This window comes from Clytia hemisphaerica, unplaced genomic scaffold (assembly GCF_902728285.1).
Source record: "Clytia hemisphaerica strain Z4C2 unplaced genomic scaffold, Clytia hemisphaerica genome assembly, whole genome shotgun sequence".
NCBI lineage: Eukaryota > Metazoa > Cnidaria > Hydrozoa > Leptothecata > Clytiidae > Clytia > Clytia hemisphaerica.
The window spans coordinates 92,791-113,765 of record NW_027103974.1 but is presented as its reverse complement, the minus strand read 5'-3'; the positions used below and the strand labels follow the sequence as shown (position 1 = coordinate 113,765).

Here is a 20,975-nt window from a genome sequence, read left to right as displayed (position 1 = left end):
AGACATATCGGGAGTCTTTCCTATCGGAAATTACTTTTCTTATCAAGCGATGATATAACATAAAGATCACATTAGACGGTAACATCCTTTCTAATCAACATTTTATTCTCAAGAGTGTTAATTAAACTATTAAAGATAATTGTGCAAATGTCTAACAATTCTTAGATTGGATGATGATATGTGAATCATTGCAACAAGTTTTGTGATGGGTCATCGTCAGTTTGCCCTGTGATTTTTTTGACAACATCATGGAAGAAATTGTACGTTTGAACAGCTTTTCTGATCGTTTGCAGCTTCGCAATGAGTCGAAGAACGAGACAACAAGTATCTACCGAAATAAAGGTACGCTTACACTTTAGCAAATTGGGTCGAACGACGTCAAATTTTCTGTACGTGTGAGATTGTAAGCTCTAGTTTAGACGGACCACTTTTTTCGCCCTTACTATTCTAAATGTTTGTATAGCCGAAATGTTGGCGCAAAGTTGGTAGCTAAAATCTTTGCTTGGAAAAGATTGAAAGAAGACATTGCATTGACGTTAAAAGAGGGCAATGTTTTGACGTCAACTATCTGCCCAATTTGATCCACAATTAGAATAGGCAGGGCAAAAGTGGGCTGTCTAGGCTAGAGCTAAGACATTCATATCATTAGAACCTGGTCCTTTTTAATGCAGCGAATGGGTTGATTGGTTTATTTTATTAATTCATGATAAGGATTTTTAATCCTGCTACATTTATTGAATTACCTGCACGTTTTTTATAAGAAAAAACTATATAAGAAAACGAGGCTTTGATGGCCAAAATATTAGGAACAAACTAAGAACATTTTCAGGTCATGTGGACTCTATAAGACACCCAATTTCGTAGGAAAATGAACAAAAAAACTCACAAAATAGTGAAAAAGGAACATGTTATGTTAAGAACATCCGAAGGCTTCAGAAGTTCTGGGATATCTTCTTGTATAAAAAACGCGTATTCTCACTTTTGGAGCTTTTTTTCTTACGCCATTCTAGATACATAACCGGATAATATCACAAGTTGCAGGGCTGTTTTGAACCTGTTCCAAATTAACAAATCATAGCTACATGTTTTTTTATAAGCATATAAAAATCCGAAAACAGGCTCAAAGGTCGAAAGCTTATTAAGGCTGAAAAAATGCTTGAGGGATGCTTATATCCAAAGCAAAAATTTAGGGAAATACTGAAAAGCCTTAAAATTCAGCCAAAAAAGCCAAAATCAGGAAAAAACATTTTTCGTAGGCTCAAGTAATGCTTGCCATATACTTAATTTTCCCCATATCTGAGCCTAGATATGCTTACAAGTGCAATGCTTATAAAAAAAACATGTATTAGAGAATTCAAATATTTTCATCCACAAAGCATTCATGACTTGATTTCTCAAAAATGGAGACTTCGAATTTAATTAGAAAACCAGACGTTACATTATTATTAGACGCATCCTACAAATTGTTTTAATGCTAAAGACTTGTATTCATACTCTCAAACATCATCTTGGTGTTGTTTTGAGAATGTTTTGAAAGAATGATTGGAAAAGAACATAATCAATGGCTTCAAAGTCTACGTTAGTTTATTTTACTTCTATCGAGGTAAAAGGTCTCATCTTGAAATTAGTGGCTGAGTGAGAAAAGTACAAAATTTCTGCCAATTTGAATTTCCGAAATTGCCTCTTTTTCGTACAGTTGTGAAGTCGATCCCATATCTACATAGGAATGGGCTAATGTAAAAATCGAAGATTAGCCATTCTTTGATTTCTAGAATACTCATTTTTTTAGAATTGAAATTTTTTTTCTTGACGACAGTTTGTTTGTTTTATTTGAATGACGGCAAAATTCGCAACGAGTACGAGTAATGACGCAACTATTCGCGATTTATGTATCACGTTTTATGACATCGAGAGTTCCGACTGCGTAATGTCTATATGACGTAGAAACCAAGTTGTTTTCCCCACGTTCGCTAGCCATAAAGTAGATTAAGTTAAGTGTCTTTCGTGGAGAGTAGCTAATGCCAATACCGAAAAATGTAAAGGAGAAATATTTTCATAGAAATCAATTCGCGACATGAAACTGTTTTCTTTAACACATCTAATTAGTCCGTCTGAATTGCCACCTTCTTGCAAATTTCTAAAGGACGTTTAGTATCACAAAATTAGAGCTTAATTAGCAATTCTTCGCTAACCCTGTTCAGTGTTTCGACCTAAAAAAACTTTTTAGTAGAAAGACTCTTCTTTTTGGAATGAAGAAGGAAAGAGATGCGTAATCGAGGTCAAATTCATTTTGATCTTTATATTTTATCCTTATTGTCCAATTCAGGTGTATCTGCTGCAAGTCGAAAAGAGCTGGAGTTTATCGAAAAACAACGGGCTGGAAGTATCGGTTCACTTGATCATGGAATCCGTAAAATCAAAACCGAACTATACAACGAAAGTGTCCGACAAAAAGAAATTACATATTTAGAACGAAGACTTCGACCTTCGGTAGGGGAAAACCAGAACCCGAATATTACTTCAGCAAACTCCAGTAAACAGAAAAATCAACAAAAGACCAGACTCAGTACCAAAGATGCTGCCTTTATGGAGCGACAACGTTTGGTGTATATGGTGGACCAGATCAAAGGAATTCCTCTTTTTGATAAAGAAAACCAAGAAGTCGAAGATAGTATTATTAGTAACACTGTAAAAGAAAATCCTGGACAGCAATTAAAATCTGACAAATGATTTACCTAAAATTATTTTTGAAAGCGAAAAAACTTCAACTACCGTATCAGACTGTAATGAAAAACGAAAGTACTCTGAAAAAGTGTCTTATTTATCAATATCTGGTATCAACTCTGGCATTAATTTAAAAAAACAAGATGACCCAGACTCTTATATGTTCAACTTTTAATATTTTTTAATCACGATTAATCTGAACAAAGATGAGTCAATTTTGAATCAATGTTACTGATTACCCTTTCCGTGTCCCCTTCCCAAAAAGTGATTTTTTTGAGAAATCTGAAACTTTGAATCGGATACCTAGTGTTAAAATAAACCTGGACGTACTCGAAAAAGAATCGAATTTCTTACAAATTATACATCCCTTTTCAAGCGTCTTCAAAAACAAAAACCTTGTCGCTTTTTTGGTCAATCACGTTTCCCTCTCAGGAAAAAATCAAGGAAGTTTTTTTTTCAGGAAATATTTTAAGGATGACTGGTCGAATTTGATTCATTTTTATGCATGGACATTAAAACAACATCTTTTTAATGTTTTTACTACAACTTGTGCACTGGAATATGACGTCATAACATCGAGTAAGCTCTTTGTAGTAAGTGTTGTATCTCCTTTTAAATTTCATGTGAGAAAATGAGATCTAGTGTTTATGGGCGCATTGCATTCTCTTGCTTTGAATGTGATACATCACATCTCATCAGCTTTCCATTATCCGATATTAGTGTTGACAAAATTTTTGTTTTTCTTTCATATAGTTTAAATATGGTCAACTATTTTACTTGTTGTCTACCATTTTACTTGTATGTTGTGAGAGAAACATTTACTCAGGTTGATTTACACGTAAATATTTCTCTCTAAAAATTTTCGCCCTTTTTCTTTTTATTTACTGACCAGCTTTTACTTTTTTACAGTTTTTCATCTTACTTTTCTAGCAACAGATTTTGCAACAAATTTTTGTCGTCCCTGGATTTTCAACTTTGTCATTTGAATCTCATTCTACATTATGGAGTATGCACATCTGATTGCGTTACTTCTAGGTATGTGTACTCTAGTTTTGTTTACTTTAAGTCTAGTTGCCATGCGACGGTCACTTATTTTCGTAAAAATAAAACCTCGCTACTTTTTTTCGATGAATTGAAAATCTTGTCAAGTTCCACACCATTAAGCTATTGTTACGCCCTTCTTACCATCATGATATCAGAGTGAATTCTTATTACAACCACTTTGTACAATTATTTTCCAGTGTTCTCATGTTTATTGATTCATACAGAAGATGCAGATTCTGACACCTCAAGGTATGACCGTTCTGCTAAAACTTTTATCATATTTTAATATTTCACTTTTTTGCAAAATGCTTGTATGGCTATTGCTTACTTCAAATATTTGACTTCGCAAGAATCTTCAAGAATGTACAATATTTGATACGAATACATAGGAAGGTTGTAAAACTAAAAGCGCTTGAAGGATAATTTTTTCTGATTTTAAATAATTCATTGTGAATTTTTCATACTTCTAAAGTCAAGTTTCAATTTCAACCGTTTTTCATTTTTAGCTGTTTAATTTGAAGGTTTTTCTGAGGTCTTTAATTCACAACGTGGATAAATTTTATATGCAACAGTTAGTCAAAGTAAATGTTTGATAAAAACATGGCGTCCTCCAGCTTTTTGGTCCCCCCTAATATGAGCTAAAATCCCCCATCTGGCCTTCCCCCCCACCTGTCTTTAAAATTTGTGCTCCCCCCAATTGGGAAATCCCCCTAGCCGTATTGTATAAGGGTTGCGAAGTGATGATCCAGACTCGCCTCAATTCGCAAGCTACTATAGCAAAAAAAAGACTCTCAAAATCCCTAGAAAGACAGGCTCATAAGCCTGAATGCCCAAACACACCAGGAAGGTCTGTATTTATCCTATTACTCCCCCACTAGGTAGAGGACTGAATGTACCCCCTATTCGCCTTTCTCCCCCCATCAAGCTTGAAATGTTCACTTCCCCCCTGACACCAATCTGATTCCCCCCCATCTTCCTGGGGGGGGGATGATCCCATGAAAAATATACAATATTTTTACATTACCTAACTTATGCCTGTAAAAACAAACATAATTGTGCAGAAGGGATCAATGCAAAGGACTTCCTTCACTTTCTTTTTCTATCTCTATCAGGTGCGGGAAATTTTGTAATACTGCCCAACGATTTTACCTTTCTCAATCATTCTGCTTTTCGTCTAGTTCCTGAAAAAAAGTTTAAACTTAAATCACTACAGTAAATTTCAAATTCAAATGAGAATTCTTAATTGCGTGAATGATATAGAGATTCGTAGCTTAAATTATACATGGCGGCTTCTCTTCTACTCAGTAATAAGATTTTTCCTGTTATTTGTTTTTTGGTGAGGTACTCGCTAAAAGATTTAAATGATGTTCTAGAAAGTATTTCATAGGGTTTATCCTTGGCAGAGACTAGAATAAGTGTAGGTATGGTGTAGGAGGTCACAATGAAATAATGAAATATTGACAAAACCACCCCTCTACTATTTCTAAGTATTCATGAATGAAAATAAAAAGAAAGTCTTTGGGAAAATTTTTTGATACTGTGAACGAGCTGTGAATTTTAGTGACTCGAATTTCTTTCCTTTACAACCAAAGAGTTGACTAACCAATGGCGACAGTTTTCCCTTATACTTTTTACTCTACATCTTGTAATCAAAATGAGAATAAATTCTCCAAATTTTATAACACTGTGTAACATTTTTCTTACAGTTCAACAGTCAGTGTACTACCCTCACAGAACTCAACAAATTCGACCACTTTCTCAACGACATTCACAGCTTCAGAATCATCAGAAGTTGATAATTCTGTGACATTCTCATCAACCAACTTCGGTATAACCTCCACTTATACCGATCATATTCCTCCGTCGAGTTCTGACTTTCAAACATCATTAACAAGTACACCAAGGTACCAAGTAACCAATACAAGTTCCTTACTATCATCAACAAAACAGATAGAACCCTCTACGACACTCTCCTCCGAAGTTTCTTTGACAGTAAACGTAAAAGCCTCAGTAAGCTCTTTCATAAAACAAGTTGAGCAATCGTTGCATTTTTCTGGCTCGACCTCAGGAATCTTTGAATCATCGACTTTATCTACAGACTTAATACCAACTTCAACTGAAACCTTGTCAGCAAGCCCAACTTTTTCTACTTCCAATAAATTGACCACGACTAATTCTCAAGTAGAAACCACCGCGACTAATTCTCAGGTAGAAACTTCCACGACTGCTTTCCAAGCATCTACAACACTATTAAATACGTCACGCAACACACAGCCCTCTTCCACGACACGACCACCTGGAGCCTCATCAATAGACCTGAATATCGCTGCATCTAGCTTTTATCTTACGGATAGGTCAGTTTTAATTTGATAATATTTCTGAAAACTTAAGCTGCATTGTTTAAGTTTACTTTTAAAATAGTTCTCTGACTTAGCGATATTAAAGTGATGTCATTACTTGAGGAACGGAAAGCTAAAAAATAAGATTTATTGCAGCCAACTGTATCATTTCTGGCAATAATAATTATTTTGTATATGAATTGAATGAATAGTCATTTGTGACTTAAGTTGACGATTTGAGGTAGGTTTGGACTTGAATTTCTAACATAATTTCTTGAATTAATTTCTATTTCATTTTCTATTTAGCAGCTTGAAAACATCATCAGATATCATACACGTCAGCACTCAAGAATACTTCTCAACTTCGTCTGCTTTGGCGACAAAAAGTTCAGTGAGCACCTCCTCATCTTTCTCAAACACATCTGATATCTCATCAAAGCCGTCGAAAACCAGCTCAAGTTCGCTTCAATCAACTACAGAGGTCCTACTTTCTTCATCTTATTCCAAAGATGTTGAATTTACATCTATTCAACCAACTCCTGGACATTCGCCCGTTCCCGTCAGTAGTATTAGTGTCACTACCCAAACATATAATATCACTGTACAAGCAACTTATAATGGGAATTGCACTGCATTAAAATCAGATGACAGTTTTGAAAATAAGTTTTTCAATGAAGTTGAATATGAACTGAAAAACATATTTTCACCATCGAACGTATTAGTCCATCGTGATAATTATAAATGCGGATCTATAATTTTTAATTACACTGTACAGACTCAATCAAAAGAAAAAGGTTTCATGATGAATTTGGACAGAGCTGAAAATGTAAATATTACTATTGGTGATTTCCATTTCACAGCGAAATCATCGAAGATTGTGAAAGGATTCCCTACAACAAGCTCTCCTCGCAAGCCTGATCCTGAGAAACTAACCGTGTTGTATGCTACCGTTTTCAGTGTAGTGGGTTTTGTTTTTGTTGTCATTCTTGTCGTCATTTACATAGGTTGCCGTAAGAATGTCATCACGAAACACAAGCGCGCGTACGAATTAGGCCGCTTCTCAAACACAACTACGACCGCCGGTGTTGGTATGTACGGCGAAGAGTCTCGAAAGTCGAAAACTCCTTCGGAGAGCCGTTCAGATAAGGAAGACTCTTTACCAACCACGTGGAATAAACCAAAGGAAGAAAGTAAGGGAGGTGTGGACACCAAACCTAAAAACAAAGACCAAAATCAAAATGGTTTCGATAACAAAGGACTAGAGACAGATGAAGATAAGTGAAGTAAATTTTACAGTTGTCATGTACATACAGTATGTTAGCGGAAAGTACACTTAAATTTATTTGATGATGAAATTACAGTGTAAACCTTGTAATTTTGGTAGCAAATGAACAAGTTGATACATGTGCATAGCTCCCACATCTTACAATATGAGAGAATCAAAAACAGTATTAATCGTATTTATATATAAACAAAATGTTATGTTTAAAGAAGTTTATTGTTTTACAGTATTGTGCTTATTTGTAAAAGTTTCTTATGAAAAATAAAAAGATGCGTATCTTTGTAGTAATACGCTCGTTTTTGGATTCGGTTAATAAGAGTTAAAATCTCTTAGAAATTCCTCGAGGGAATTCGAAATAATCCCACAATGCATCGCTTTCTTAGAAAAATTAAAAACTCCGATAAGGTCTATTTCTGCTTGCTGTACTCAGAAAAAAACTTGATACAAGATTCATTTGTTTGCAATTTATACATTTGCTAGTATTTTCCGTTATTCATTATAATCTTTTGAAATTCTCATAAATAACTTTGACTTTTCTTCTAGTCTAAATTTTGAATGGTTATACCAAGAATTTCATGATGTTATGTGCCTCGCTCTTCTGAGAGGATGAGTATCGCGCGATTCAAGAATTTTCACAAGGAAAATTTTGAAAGCAATTAACAAAGGGATGGCTGGAAAGATCTAATCATCCGCTTCTTGATGGTCTCAATTATAATGCGGTGATTTTCTTTAGTTTACACAGCATTCGTTCGTTGTAAATTAAAAATTAATTACGTATCAATCATTTTTATGCAAGTGTATTCATAATGTTATACAATAATTTTGAAGTTTTTTTTTTTATATAAAAAAATTGTCAGTCAAATTCTATAGAAATGTCAAGTTTGGTTTGTTTTTGACATTATATGAATAGAATGTAGATGGGTAGTAGCTTTCTCTATCTTTATAAATTCGTTTATCGTCTTTGCTGGATGACTTGCTTGTTTTTTTATGGATTTGAAAAGTAAAAATGAATTGTTAGTAAATTTTTTTTTTCATAAGTCGAAAAGAATGATGAATTTTAAGGGTTTGTATTTTACCATGACGAGGCTTTTCTAAATCGGTGATGAAAATTCACCAAAAACAGCAAAAATGCTTTACTTCATAGTGCTGTAAAACTTTTTTCATTTAAGAGGGATGCGATGAAATCTGACGCAGATTTGAATTCAGCAAGGTTCAAATATTAAGTCTTGATTTTTCTTTTATCTTTTACATTAATGTTCTTGGAAATATCATTCCAACGGTGTAAAATAGCATATATAGATGTTGATAAATTGTCACAAAAGTAAAGTGTTCACATACTTTTGAGACAGATTATAAATGTGTTTACATTCAAAAAAAGAGTGAAGAGTTATTTTAGTCAAAAACATTCTCAAAAATGTGTATTATTCCAATTGGGAATTAGAGCTTAGTGTAGTTTAGTGAAAGAGATGAAATCACAGTTCATGCAAAAAGTCTATCGTTAGGGAAGGGAACACGGAAATGTGCTGAAAACACCCCTTTGTCACAGACCCCAATACACGTTTTTTTTGTAAGAATGGTGTAAATCCATTTCATCATGGATATTCTTATAGTCCCGCTGCTGAGATCGAAAAAAGTGGCTAGAAAACAATTTTCGTGACACACATCTTAGAACTAACTTTTTTTGGTGGAAACTCACGAATTAGTATATGTAGATTCCAAAATCAAAAAGTTTCCACGATATTATCGTGCAAGTAACGAGTAATTGGCGATTTTTTGCGTTTCCAGGCAAGATTGCAAGGCCTGGAAATTCATGATTTTTGGAGGGTCTTCAAATTAAAAAAAGACCTATATCACATGATAGAGCTCTTCAAACTAAGCAAAAAAGTGTATTACACCAAAGTCCCAACTTCTCTAAATCAAAAGTTATGGGCCTATTTGTGGTCAAAAAGGTGTTTAATTTTGCATAAATTAATGCAGATTGTGGGGAAATTCCCTGTTTTCCATCAGTTTTTGACCACAAATAGGCCAATAAATTTTGATCTAGAGAAGTTGGGACTTTGGTGTAATACACTTTTTTTCTCAGTTTGAAGAGCTCTATCGTGTGATATAGGTCTTTTTTTAATTTGAAGACCCTCCAAAAATCTTGAATTTCCAGGCCTTGCAATTTTGCCTGGAAACGCAAAAAATCGCCAATTAGTCGTTACTTGCACGATAATATCGTGGAAACTTTTTGATTTTGGAATCTACATATACTAATTCGCGAGTTTCCACCAAAAAAAGTTAGTTCTAAGATGTGTGTCACGAAATTAAACATTTATCGACCTCAGCAGCGGGACTATTAACTCTTTTGGGAAAATCATAGGTGCTTAACTTTTTGGCCATTTTCATCATTCTTATAAAGTGTATTCTTATTAAAAAAAGCGTGTACTCTACAATTTTAGTCCCACTGGGACTTTGATTTCATTCCCATTCGAATTTCAATGTAAAAAACTGCGCTCCAAAGCCATCCCCACTGGATCTTGAGCTTGGGACAATGTAATTTTTATTCCCATTGTGATTTTGATAGAAATCGTTACCGCCCTGTGGGAAAGAATTCCACCAGGGCTGTGAGACAGGGGTGCTAAAAATGAACACGTACATCGTTATCTATATGAGGTGCTGTCTCAACCGATCACGATTTTTTTCACTTTAATATCGTGTGTATTTATTTGCATGTTTAGTGAAACTTGAGGCCAGTATTAAAAAGGATAAGCTCGAATATTCTCCATGGAATTTATATGAGATATTTGTTGCTAAGAAAATGTTTGCAAACAAATTATGATCATTGAAAAAAATTGTACTTTTATCAGAATTTTTCTTCTCAGAAAGAAATGGTTTCTCTCTTTTTGGAGGTTCTTAATTTTTTATGAGAAATGACTGATATATTTGTAGGGGTTTTCAAAATCATAATACAGTTATTTAAAAGAAAGGTTTCTAGTCTACTATCGAAAGCTGAGAGTTGGTAAAATAAATAAACCTTAGTCATTGCAATTTATCTTATTAACAAATTCACATCTTTTTGTGAAGATATTTTCTAGTTTGAAATGTTTTGATAGGATAGAGAGAAGGAACTTTTATTCATTTCTGCTAGTTTTTTTTCTATTTTACTGGTATTTTTTTGTGGAAACAAATTAAATGTAGGTAGTACAGATATAATTCTAGCAATTTTATTGGAAGAGTTTGTCTGATGTCTAGTGTCTATAAGATTTCTTGAGACCTGCTTACTTAGGACTGTATATAGTTCACATATTTATTTGTCAAATATGTTCTAACCATTCATGACATTTATATTACACATCCATTGCGGCTATTGAAAAAAATGTGGAGATGGTGGTGAGCTATGAATTATTTAATCAGTTGTTATTCATGGTTCGATTTGCGGTAACTTTTGTACCACACAGGAGTCACCAACCATCTGAATATTTCATCAAAACACGTCAAGTTCTCAATTGACGTCACGCTGTGGTGCATGCATCAAACTTTTATTTTACATTCTTGGTATTATGTTCCAAAAAAGTAAAACTATTTTCACATGTATTGAAAAATAAAGAGATACAGAAACAAGCTTATACCAAAAATAACTGTATAATATTTTAGTTTTTTTCTTTCATTTTTAGTTTTTAAAAGAAATTGACTGCAGCAGATTGGAAATAAAATGAAGACTTTATTTTTCATCCTTCTACTTTGTCTGGTTCTTCTTTACCAAGCTGATGGAAAACCCAAATCAAGAAGCAGAAGCAAAGCAACAATCAGAAACAACAAATCATCCTCCAGAAAATCATCCAGTGTCAGCAAGGCTAAAACACGAATGAAATTTCTCGAAACACGAAACAAAAAATCAAAAGATCGATTCAAGTCACGTAAACGTTCATACCAGATTGACCGATTCATCCGAACTTATGCCATTTTACGAATAAGCACCATTGGGATGAGATTTCAAATGCAGCGTCGAGGACAAGTTCTGGCGATGAGAGTCAAGAAAATTGAAGAGAGAAAATCCAACAACGAGACGATTGAGGTAAAAGAACACAGTACTTATTCTATAATTTATTTTTACATATCTCAGCCAGGGACAATTTTGTTAAATTTTAAATTCTTTCAGTACTTTTGGCAAGAGTTCTTTTTTCCGGAATTTACCAAAATTTCCATCATACTTTTCATTTGTTGTCTTTTTCGGGTATTACGGTTACCTTGACAATGTACGTAATGTTGGTGTACACCCTTAATTTTACTTGTATGTTCCCCGTTTTTTTTTTTTGACCTACCCCGGTGGGTTGGAGGTCCTATAAATTAACCTTTGTCCGTTCGTTCGTTCGTTATTAGCTTTCCTCGTGATTTTTTGCACAAAGATGTGTAACTATAAACCCTCAAACGTTACGGAGCGAATTTTTTGCATGAAAGTAGGGTACCATCATAGGTAAAAGATGGCTCAAGCAGATTTTTTCAAAAAGTTATATATTGGCTCAAAAAACGCATGTTTATCTATAAGAATCACTTTTAATAAGCATACATCAATGTTCTTAGTTAAATTACTCAATTTTTTTATGAGATAGATGTTTTTTTTGCTCTTGAGGGCTGTGTGTGTTTAGACATGAAATTTCGGTTGCTTGGCGTGTTTTTATAGAAAAACTGGCCAAATTCGATATTTATTTATAAGCACATTATCAATTACTTAGGTATTAGCTTTTCTCGAGATTGGCTCTTTGATTCTTTATGATTTTTTGCACAAAGATGCACAACTATAAACCCTTGAATGTGACGGAGCTCGATTTTCGAAAAAAAATGTTTTGGGGCAAATTTGGGCCAAAAAACGGCTAAAAACGGGTTTTTTGGACTTTGTGAAAAATTGGATCATTAATTTTTTCTGATTTTTTGCATGAAAGTAGGGTACCATCATAGGTAAAAGATGGCTCAAGCAGATTTTTGCAAGAAATTTTTGCTGACTCAAAAAACGCATGTTTATCTATAAGAATGACTATTAATAAGCATACATCAATGTTCTTAGCCAAATTACTCAATTTTTTGATGAGATAGATGTTTTTTTGCTCACGAAGTCTTGAATATGAAAAAATGTTTCAAGAGCATAAAATTTTGGTTTCTAAACGTTTTTTTTATAAGAAACAAACGACTAGTTTTAATAGATCGTCACTATTTGTGTTTTGAATGATTGCTTAATGGTCACGCTCACGTAGATATCAATTATATATGTGTTAAATGCATAACCAGGTAGGTCCATAAAATTATCACTTGTTGGAACTGAAAATCATTTCAAGGAACAGAGAGTCTGAGCTCTGAAAAGAGCCATAAGAATATATAAGGACTTTTTGTAAATAAATCATGTTCCGTAAAATATTCTGTACGTCAAAAACATTTATCTTCTCCATGACCAGGTTGAAGACTCGTTAGATGATATATCATGCAGCATGACAAAAGACCAAGAAAGCGATACTACTTATAGTATCGAAGCCACACTGATGGAAACAAAATGCCAGTTGAAAAATAAAGCTGATGTCACACTACAAATGTACATGTTTAAAGAAGCAGGAAATTTGACGGGCGCTGATGGCAATACATACCAAGTTGTTGAAGGCGCTACTAAAGTTAATGTACTGGTGTAAGTGATTGTTCCCTTTTTGGTGAACCACTTTTATAAGTTCATGCGATATAATTTACATCTCAAAGTAAAACGTTTCCCACTGACTATTGGAATTGGTGTTCCATCTGCATCCCACTGGAATTCCAATTAGCTATTAGTGGTTCATTCTTAAAATAGTTATTACATTTTATCTTTAGAATTCAGTGGAGTTGAAAAAGAACTGCGATTTTTCAAAAAATTCTTTACTGAGAATGCTATTAGAGGCTTCTACAGGCTCATGCCGTCAACGGTATATATTCTGTCGTGGCGTGGTACATGCAATAAATTTCAGATTTGGATTAGATTTCCGTTGACATCTGGTTTTGCCCCGACAATATTCCTGGTCGACCTAGTACTTCTATGTTTCAAAAACACATTACTATAATAGTAAGTTCAACTATCTTTCGCTAAAAATTTATGAGTCCTTTCAATTTCTTTCAGTAATAATTGGCCAAACTCAACAGAGTCATCAACGAAAGTGAATTCGACAGAGTTTGTTGATATCGTGGTTGCGATTAAATGTGGTTTTGAAGATGAAGCAAAGGGAAGGAAACCGTTACGATCTAAACTTCAACGTGGAAGACTCGAAAACAACTCCATTCGTAGAAGATCTCCAGAAACTTTTGATGTTTGTCCTAACGCACGATCAACGTTTGCCCCAAATGTAAGCTTTCGTTTTTGATGATAGGAAAGTAATGTCAATTTTGAAATTGAACGTAGTTAAGTGTACTTTAGGCGTACAAACTTTCGCGAGCAGAAACTTTCGCGAGGTCGAAAAATCGCGAAATTCACGACATTTACTTTCGCGAATTCGAGGAAATAATATTTTTCGCGAGCATAAACTTTCGCGAATCGTATGATAAAAATGAGAATTTTTGAATAAAAATTGCTTTGAAAATGAAAAATATTCCTTAAATCCGCTAAAGACGGTTGCTCTTCGACTTTAAAAAGGCATTAAAGGATAATAATACGCAGAAAATTTGATATTTATTACGGTTTCGAGGTTTTATAGATTTCCAACTTTTTTGAGGATTTTTCGCGAATTGCCCTGTTTAGAATTTTGAAAATTTACTAGACATTTACTTTCGCGAAAAAGGCCAAAATTCGCGAAAATCGCGAAAGTTTCTGCTCGCGAAAGTTTGTACGCCTAAAGGAAATCCCGGGGGGGGGGGGGACTCATATGCACTGCAAGGTTGTACTTTTGATAGAATGCACTAAAACTGTCTTTTAGCTGGATAGACTGTAAGGTTGTTTGGGGACAGCTGAATCGCAAGTCTGGTTGTAAAAATCTGATGTATCTTTATAGTTTTGACTTTAATCCATTTTGATTTGTTTTGCATATTGTGTGGACAACTTAGGCTCATTTTCAGGTAGCATCAGCAATATAGGATATGGAATCAAACTTCACTAAAAAAATACATTGTAAGGGTACCTTTTCACTGCTCCAAGGGCTGCACTGTAAAGGGCCCGATTTTGAAAGCCATATTTATGGCACATGCCATCGTTAAGAAATCGAGTTCCCCCCGGATTGAAATTTAAATAACACTTTCTTTTAAGACTTGTCTCTTACTAATGCTGCAGGAAGCCTAATCTTTTCTTTACCATTCACAGTACTTATCTGACGGAAACCAGGTCGAAATGCCAGAAGGATTTCCCAAGGCTGAAATTGACCTTAACGAAGACAAAGAAGCCGAATTTACTTTACGATTCAAGAAAGGAGGAAATATAATTTATGATCCAATCGTTGAAGCAGGCGATGATATTGGAGATTACATCCCAAGCGCTGGCAAATCCATTCATATGTTTTCATGTTTGTTGATGGTCATTTGTTCAGCTTTGGTCTTGCCATTCATGTATTAGAGAGGCTCAAATAAGAAGAGAAATCCTCTCACACTTGTCAACTGCCAAATCAAAGTTTGTGGATATTTGGCGAGTGTGTGACCTTATTGGTTAACTTTGGTTCCCACGGGTTCAGAATAAACGAACCTTCGCTAGCTCTCGATGTTTCTCCAACCAACCGGACCTAATTTTGGTTTCTTTGTTTCTTATTTTTTGGGAATATTTATAGTGTTGTTCGAACAATTTTGATGATTTTCGAAAACAGAACCAATTAGAATTGAAAAATTTGTATACCACGTTTATTTCAACTTAATAGGTCACCTGAGAGTTATCTTGCACTCGTGGCCTTATCTTTCTCCGAACCTCTCAAACTAATTATGATAAAGAAAGAATATTCATTTGAGAGTCGCACAGTTGATATTTTCAAACAAAAAACAACTCTTTGTTGGTTGAGTGTGAATATTTGAAGCAAATTTTGTAATTATTATATTTTCACGATATATTCGAGTTCTGTAAATTTTCTTTCTTTTGATTTTTTTATATTTTGCCTAATTAATTTGCACAGCTTTTATACGAATAATTAATCGAGAAATGAATACTTTTGTTGATCTATATACTAATAGCGGTATTCTGTATGTCGTTTTGTCTGTCTGTCTGTTATACTAAGACTTCAATTTCAAAATTCGCGAATTGACCGTTGACAACATTAGGGGTAAAGGGACCCAATGACGTCACAGATTTGGGAAAAACTTCAAAATGCGATATCTCGAGTTTGAAAAGGAGTTGGGAGGTCGGTGACCCCTCATTGGATCGAGAATTTTATGGAGAATAAGATGGGAGAGGTTATGAGGCTTGAGTAGGACTTTGAAATTTGGCTGAATTTTAAGGCGTTTTCAGTTGATGACGTCATCAAAACAGGAAAAATGCGATATCTGGAGATTGGAAAGGAGTTAGGAGATGGTTGACCCCTCATTGAATCGGAAAATTAATTGCGAATAAGAGTTGGGAGGGGTAATAGTTGGTATATAGAAACTTTCAAAAATAAATATATTTAAATTGAGGCTTTTTTGGTCCGATGACGTCATCAAAACCTTAATCAACATAAAAGGGCTTGCGGAACGAGCGTTCTGTTTTCGCAAAGCGAAGAAATCTCAAAATGTTTAAGAAATCGACGACTCCATTATTAATACAGAATTTAAAAAACGAACTAATAAAACCTTTACATCTCACCAAGAATTTATTGCCAGTGAGTCATAACAATAATTTCAAAGAAGAGGATGTTGAAAAAAATAAAGGACAGATAAAAAAGTCATTTGTACTAAATTTTGTAATACTTTTGTAGTAGTTTCAAAATATCTTCCTGGAAAAAGTATAAAGATATCTGCTCAATACAGTAAAAAAAGACCCTATTTCAATCATGAAGTCATTTAAAACAATAGCACATTGATGTGAAGTTTTAGTAATAATGTAGTCTTTCTCAAGTTTGTTTAATTTTGTTGCCTCTAGGGTCTCGCTCTGCAAGGGAAACTTTTTGAAGAAGCTAGAGGGTAATTTTTCCACCAGAGACTTTTGTTCGAATGTGCTTTTTATAATTCGAAAGTTCGAAATTAAAGATTCGAAAGTTCGATTTCGAACGCAAGGAATTCGAAACCGGAAGTAAAACAAGTTCAAAACAAAAAATAATAACTAAAATTACTTAATGCTTTTAAGGCAGACAAACTTTCCCGAGCAAAAACGATTATTGAACTTTTTATTGAATATTCTTAGAGAGTAGAGAAGAGCATAACGGATTAGGGGAATATTTTTAACCTATAAGTCACATTCATTTGAAAGTGCTCATTTTCCAACGATTCATAAAAAGATTTGTATAATTTTCCTCAAATCCGTAGAAGTAAACATCGTAGGTTTGTACGCCTGAAGTGTTTGAGTAAATCTCTTGAGTCTTCCTGGACCCTAGCAGTTGTCGGGGTTTCGCGGGGTTACGAATCTATTTTAAAATCGCGTGACCCTATAAATATTTTGCTTGCAACTTGCGAATCGAGTGACTTGCCTGGATTGCTTCGCAATTCTTATCGACCGCCGGAGGCGGTTTCTTTCATAGTGGTACGCTAATCTCGTTTTGCCTTGGCTCATTACTTTGTCTACCATTTACTTTCCGTTTTTTTAACTAGATTACCCAGGTGTTTCTCTTTTTTTTCCCTGAATGTCTTTTATTCGGAATTGAATAATCGAGACATGAAAAATGACTATATTGTAATCTGTTTTCAATGAAAAATCTAAAATGTACTGGAGATGACATGTAGGGCGTTAATAATGTGCGCGCGCTCTTTCACGAGCGTGATGCGTGATGGAAGGCGGTCGTTTCAGTGTGGTTTAGATCCACACTGTGACCTAGTATATATACACTAGTACTTTTGTTTTCGCACGCGATGTTTTTGTTCTTCCAAAAGATAACTTTTAGTTCTGGCTCCACAAATGTGTTAGATCAGATTCGCGCCGTTTTATAAAGACTTTGTTTTGATCGATAGATTAGATTTTTTCTTTTTTTTCTTTCTTTTCTTTTGTTTTATGTTTTCGAATGTAGAGTGTGATTATTTACGTGGGTCCCGTGCCCTCGTGGGTTCGTGCCCCCGTGGGTCAAAAAAAAAAAACCCGTGGGTCCAAAAAAAAAAAAACCGTGGGTCCAAAAAAAAAAACCGTGGGTCCAAAAAAAAAAAACCCGTGGGTCCGAAAAAAAAACCCGTGGGTCCAAAAAAAAAACCCGTGGGTCCCTAAAAAAAACCCGTGGGTCCAAAAAAAATCCCGTGGGTCCAGAAAAGAAATCCCGTGGGTCCAAAAAAAAACCCGAAAAAAAAAGACATTCTATTGTTTGCTTGTGTGTTTTAAACTGCGGGTCAGTTTTAGATATTGTCTGCGGAATTGAATAATCGAGACATGAAAAGTGACTATATTGTAATCTGTTTTCAATTTTAATAATCTAAAATGTACTGGAGATGACATGTAGGCGTTAATAATGTGCACGCGCTCTCTCGCGAACGTGATGTGTGATGCATGGAAGGCGGTCGCTTCAGTGTTGTTTACATCCACACTGTGACCTAGTATTACTTTATTAGACCAGAAAGCCCTCCTGCTAGCCTCATTTTCGATTTGAAATCGATTGATGGAAATGAAATGCACTTTCAGAAATAAACATAAAAAGTTTTCGGAGAGATTTTGGCCTTTTAAGTCAAAAAATGGCAAAATTTGCCAAAATGTACTTTTTTGAGATTTTGACCGTTTTTTGGCCATATTTGACCAACGAGTGAACAAAAGTTCAAAATATTTGGTTCAGTCATACTAGATTATGTCCTCTACTAGTGAATATAGAATTGAAACAGAAGTAATTCGAAGCCGCACCACTGAGATACCAACGGACTTTTTTTTGCACCCACGAGATACCCACGTAAATTTTTTTTGGACCCACGTAATGTTTTTCTGGACCCACGAAATACCCACGGGTTTTTTGTTTTGGACCCACGGTTTTTTTTTTCGGACCCACGGGTTTTTTGTTTGGACCCACGGGTTTTTTTTTTTTTGGACCCACGGGTTTTTTTTTTTGGACCCACGGGTTTTTTTTTTGGACCCACGGGTTTTTTTTTTGGACCCACGGGAGCACGAACCCACACTCTCGAATGTAATTATAACGACCTTATTTGATTTGAGACATTCGAATTCTTTTCAAAACAAAAGAAATCTTTTAAACAGAATCTGTTAAAGAAAAGAACAAATATAAAACAAAACACAAGAATCACATAACAAGTTTGTTAGAACAACAGCAGCATTAAAATACATTCAAAAGGCGGTAAAAACTAGAATTCTTTCTTCGTAAAAAGGGACCTTTAAACATGTATGTCGATAATTATTTTGCTGTAAATCTAAGTCATTGTTGGATTTGAAAAATTAAAAAGTTATGACGAAGTTATTTTTTATAAAAAGCAACATAAAATTGCACTATCTATCACACTTTTTTGTCTGAGTGTCCTAGCTGCCTTCCGGGGGGACTATGGTTGCGAGCTGACTTTCGGCCCTGTCCCTCGGACCCTTAGCAGAATAAAGAGGAGAAGAAACAAGGGAAATTGTGTGAATTTTAATTCACTTTTTGGAACTAATTTGACCAAATTTCTATCTTTCTGGGGGCAAAAAGTTGAAATTTTCCTATATTTCCAATTCTTAGTGGGACTGAAGTTTGTTTTTCCAATTTTTCAAACTGCCATGTTTCAAAAAAGGCACCCTTAAGGCCGGCACATACCCATACCCATACCCATACCCTTATCTTGCTTAAGTACCCCCCCCGGGCTGCCTTTTTTCGACGAATCGCGTGTCATGTCTATTATTTCACTCCGCTTATCTTGACATCAAAGTTTTCCTAAACAACAAGAACTACGGCAAATATAATGCGAGCGGAGCGAGAAAGAAAATCTAATTGTAGAGCCGTCTCGGACGTCGCTGGTCGCCGGTATGGTGTAATTTGGGAATGACGCCCTTTCTGTTTTCTGATCATTTTTGCCACAAAAATCTTTTTCAAAATATGGTTAAAAGATACATCACCCGGGAGGGATAGTGTCGAACTTTGAAGAGAATTCTTCCCTTTAATTTTGATTTCATCGTGTTTAAGCCACCTTCCCAACATCTCAAAGGACTTTAAATGCGTTCAGCAAAAGGCTAAACCGACGTGCGACGCCGGGTACCGGCTAGTTTCTATTAATGTGTTTTAAAAGTTCTAGGAGAGTCTTTAACGAAGAAATTTTTGTTCAACGGCAACAAGTCCTGTCGACAGTGACGTAAAGGCCAGTCTCCACTTTCACGCAAAATGGGCGACAGTTTTTTTCTTAACCTTTTTGGCCTGAAGAAAAGATTACGTCATAAAAAAAGTTTCGCACGAACAAAAAAAAGTACTTTTTTCATCCGTTACGTCAATTTTGACCAATGGAACTGCTTCATTTTTTAACCGAGCAATGATCATACAAAAACGTCAAAAGGTTTTCGCTCATGTCGTGCGCGCGAAAGTGGAGACCGGCCTTTACAGTCGTAGTGCTAATTGTGACGTCAAAAAGTCCGTTCTATTTGTATCTTGAATGGATTGATTTTGATATTTTGATTCCCTTTTAAAAAAAGCTGTTAGTTAAAAGATGACACGACACGTCACAGATTTCTTATATCAAACTAGATAGAGCTACTCCGTCCCTATTTGAATCAAAATAATCCACCATCTTTGATAAGTAGACCATATTTCGGTGTCGGCAATTTGATCGATTTTTCGCCTCGTCACGTCGCGCCATTCAGGTATTTTTCGATTGGTTGAACAAATTGCCGGTACCGAACTGTGACCTACTTTCAGCAAAGATGGTTCATTATTTTGCTTCACCCGCCGTTGCTTGGAAAATACAGAATAGCTCTATCTAGCGTTTTATATAAGATATCTATGGTCATGTCTATATTTTTTTGCTTCGTTTCTGGCCGTTCGTGACAACTTTGACTATTTCAAAATTGGGTAATCTCACTATTATTGGTTACTGCAAAATATTTTGATGTTTTCTAGGAGCATGAAAAAATTTTTTACATGTTTTTGCAAGGGAACCTTGGTGACCTGATATTTGTATATTTATTTATTTTTTTCACTAGTTTTAAAATCTAACCAAGCTAACCAAGGTGACCAATATACATCGAAAATTTATTGGCTGCTCACTAATTATTTTACCTTATCCTAATTTTGGATATGCGAGACAACTAAAGGTCGACCTCACTCAACCAGTCAAGAGAAATAGTACTTTGCACGGAAAACTTTGAATTGATGTGATTAAAAATGTATCGTATGATATTATACGTTTACAGGCAAAAACACCCCTTTTCACTGATTACTCCTTTATTGATTGATTTATTTATGAAGAATAGTATTGCGATTTCCTCATTCATATCTCATCTGGCAGGTGGTTCTATTCTTTATTCTATCATTAATGAATGTTTCCTATCGAATTAAGTTTGAATTATTCATAGAGAAGAACCTCTTCGGCTAATCTCAAACGTGAATGAACTC

The 20,975-nt window shown here is 34.9% G+C and overlaps 4 protein-coding genes across 6 annotated transcripts in view; all 4 read left to right on the top strand.

The window, feature by feature from the left end:
• Positions 1–20,975, top strand: part of LOC136810608 (transmembrane protein 33-like) — a 53,598-nt gene that overhangs the window by 13,714 nt on the left and 18,909 nt on the right. The window lies entirely within an intron of this gene.
• Positions 189–2,883, top strand: LOC136810609 (uncharacterized). Of its 2 annotated transcripts, none has more exons than XM_067067170.1 (2): positions 189–342; positions 2,327–2,883. In XM_067067170.1, the coding sequence occupies exons 1-2, from the start codon at positions 249–251 to the stop codon at positions 2,728–2,730; spliced, it is 498 nt and encodes a 165-aa protein (XP_066923271.1). In that variant the 5' UTR covers positions 189–248; the 3' UTR covers positions 2,731–2,883. The 2 variants fall into 2 exon arrangements, with proteins under 2 accessions (XP_066923271.1, XP_066923273.1); XM_067067172.1 differs by lacking the exon at positions 189–342 and adding an exon at positions 1,490–1,578.
• Positions 3,138–7,673, top strand: LOC136810603 (uncharacterized). 2 transcript variants are annotated; one of them, XM_067067164.1, is made up of 5 exons: positions 3,138–3,303; positions 3,655–3,759; positions 3,966–4,017; positions 5,475–6,122; positions 6,417–7,673. In XM_067067164.1, the coding sequence occupies exons 2-5, from the start codon at positions 3,726–3,728 to the stop codon at positions 7,387–7,389; spliced, it is 1,707 nt and encodes a 568-aa protein (XP_066923265.1). In that variant the 5' UTR covers positions 3,138–3,303; positions 3,655–3,725; the 3' UTR covers positions 7,390–7,673. The 2 variants fall into 2 exon arrangements, with proteins under 2 accessions (XP_066923265.1, XP_066923264.1); XM_067067163.1 differs by having other exon boundaries at positions 3,221–3,303; positions 6,414–7,673.
• On the top strand, positions 11,046–15,522 carry LOC136810602 (uncharacterized). The gene is made up of 4 exons (XM_067067162.1): positions 11,046–11,446; positions 12,819–13,042; positions 13,505–13,727; positions 14,675–15,522. The coding sequence occupies exons 1-4, from the start codon at positions 11,084–11,086 to the stop codon at positions 14,921–14,923; spliced, it is 1,059 nt and encodes a 352-aa protein (XP_066923263.1). The 5' UTR covers positions 11,046–11,083; the 3' UTR covers positions 14,924–15,522.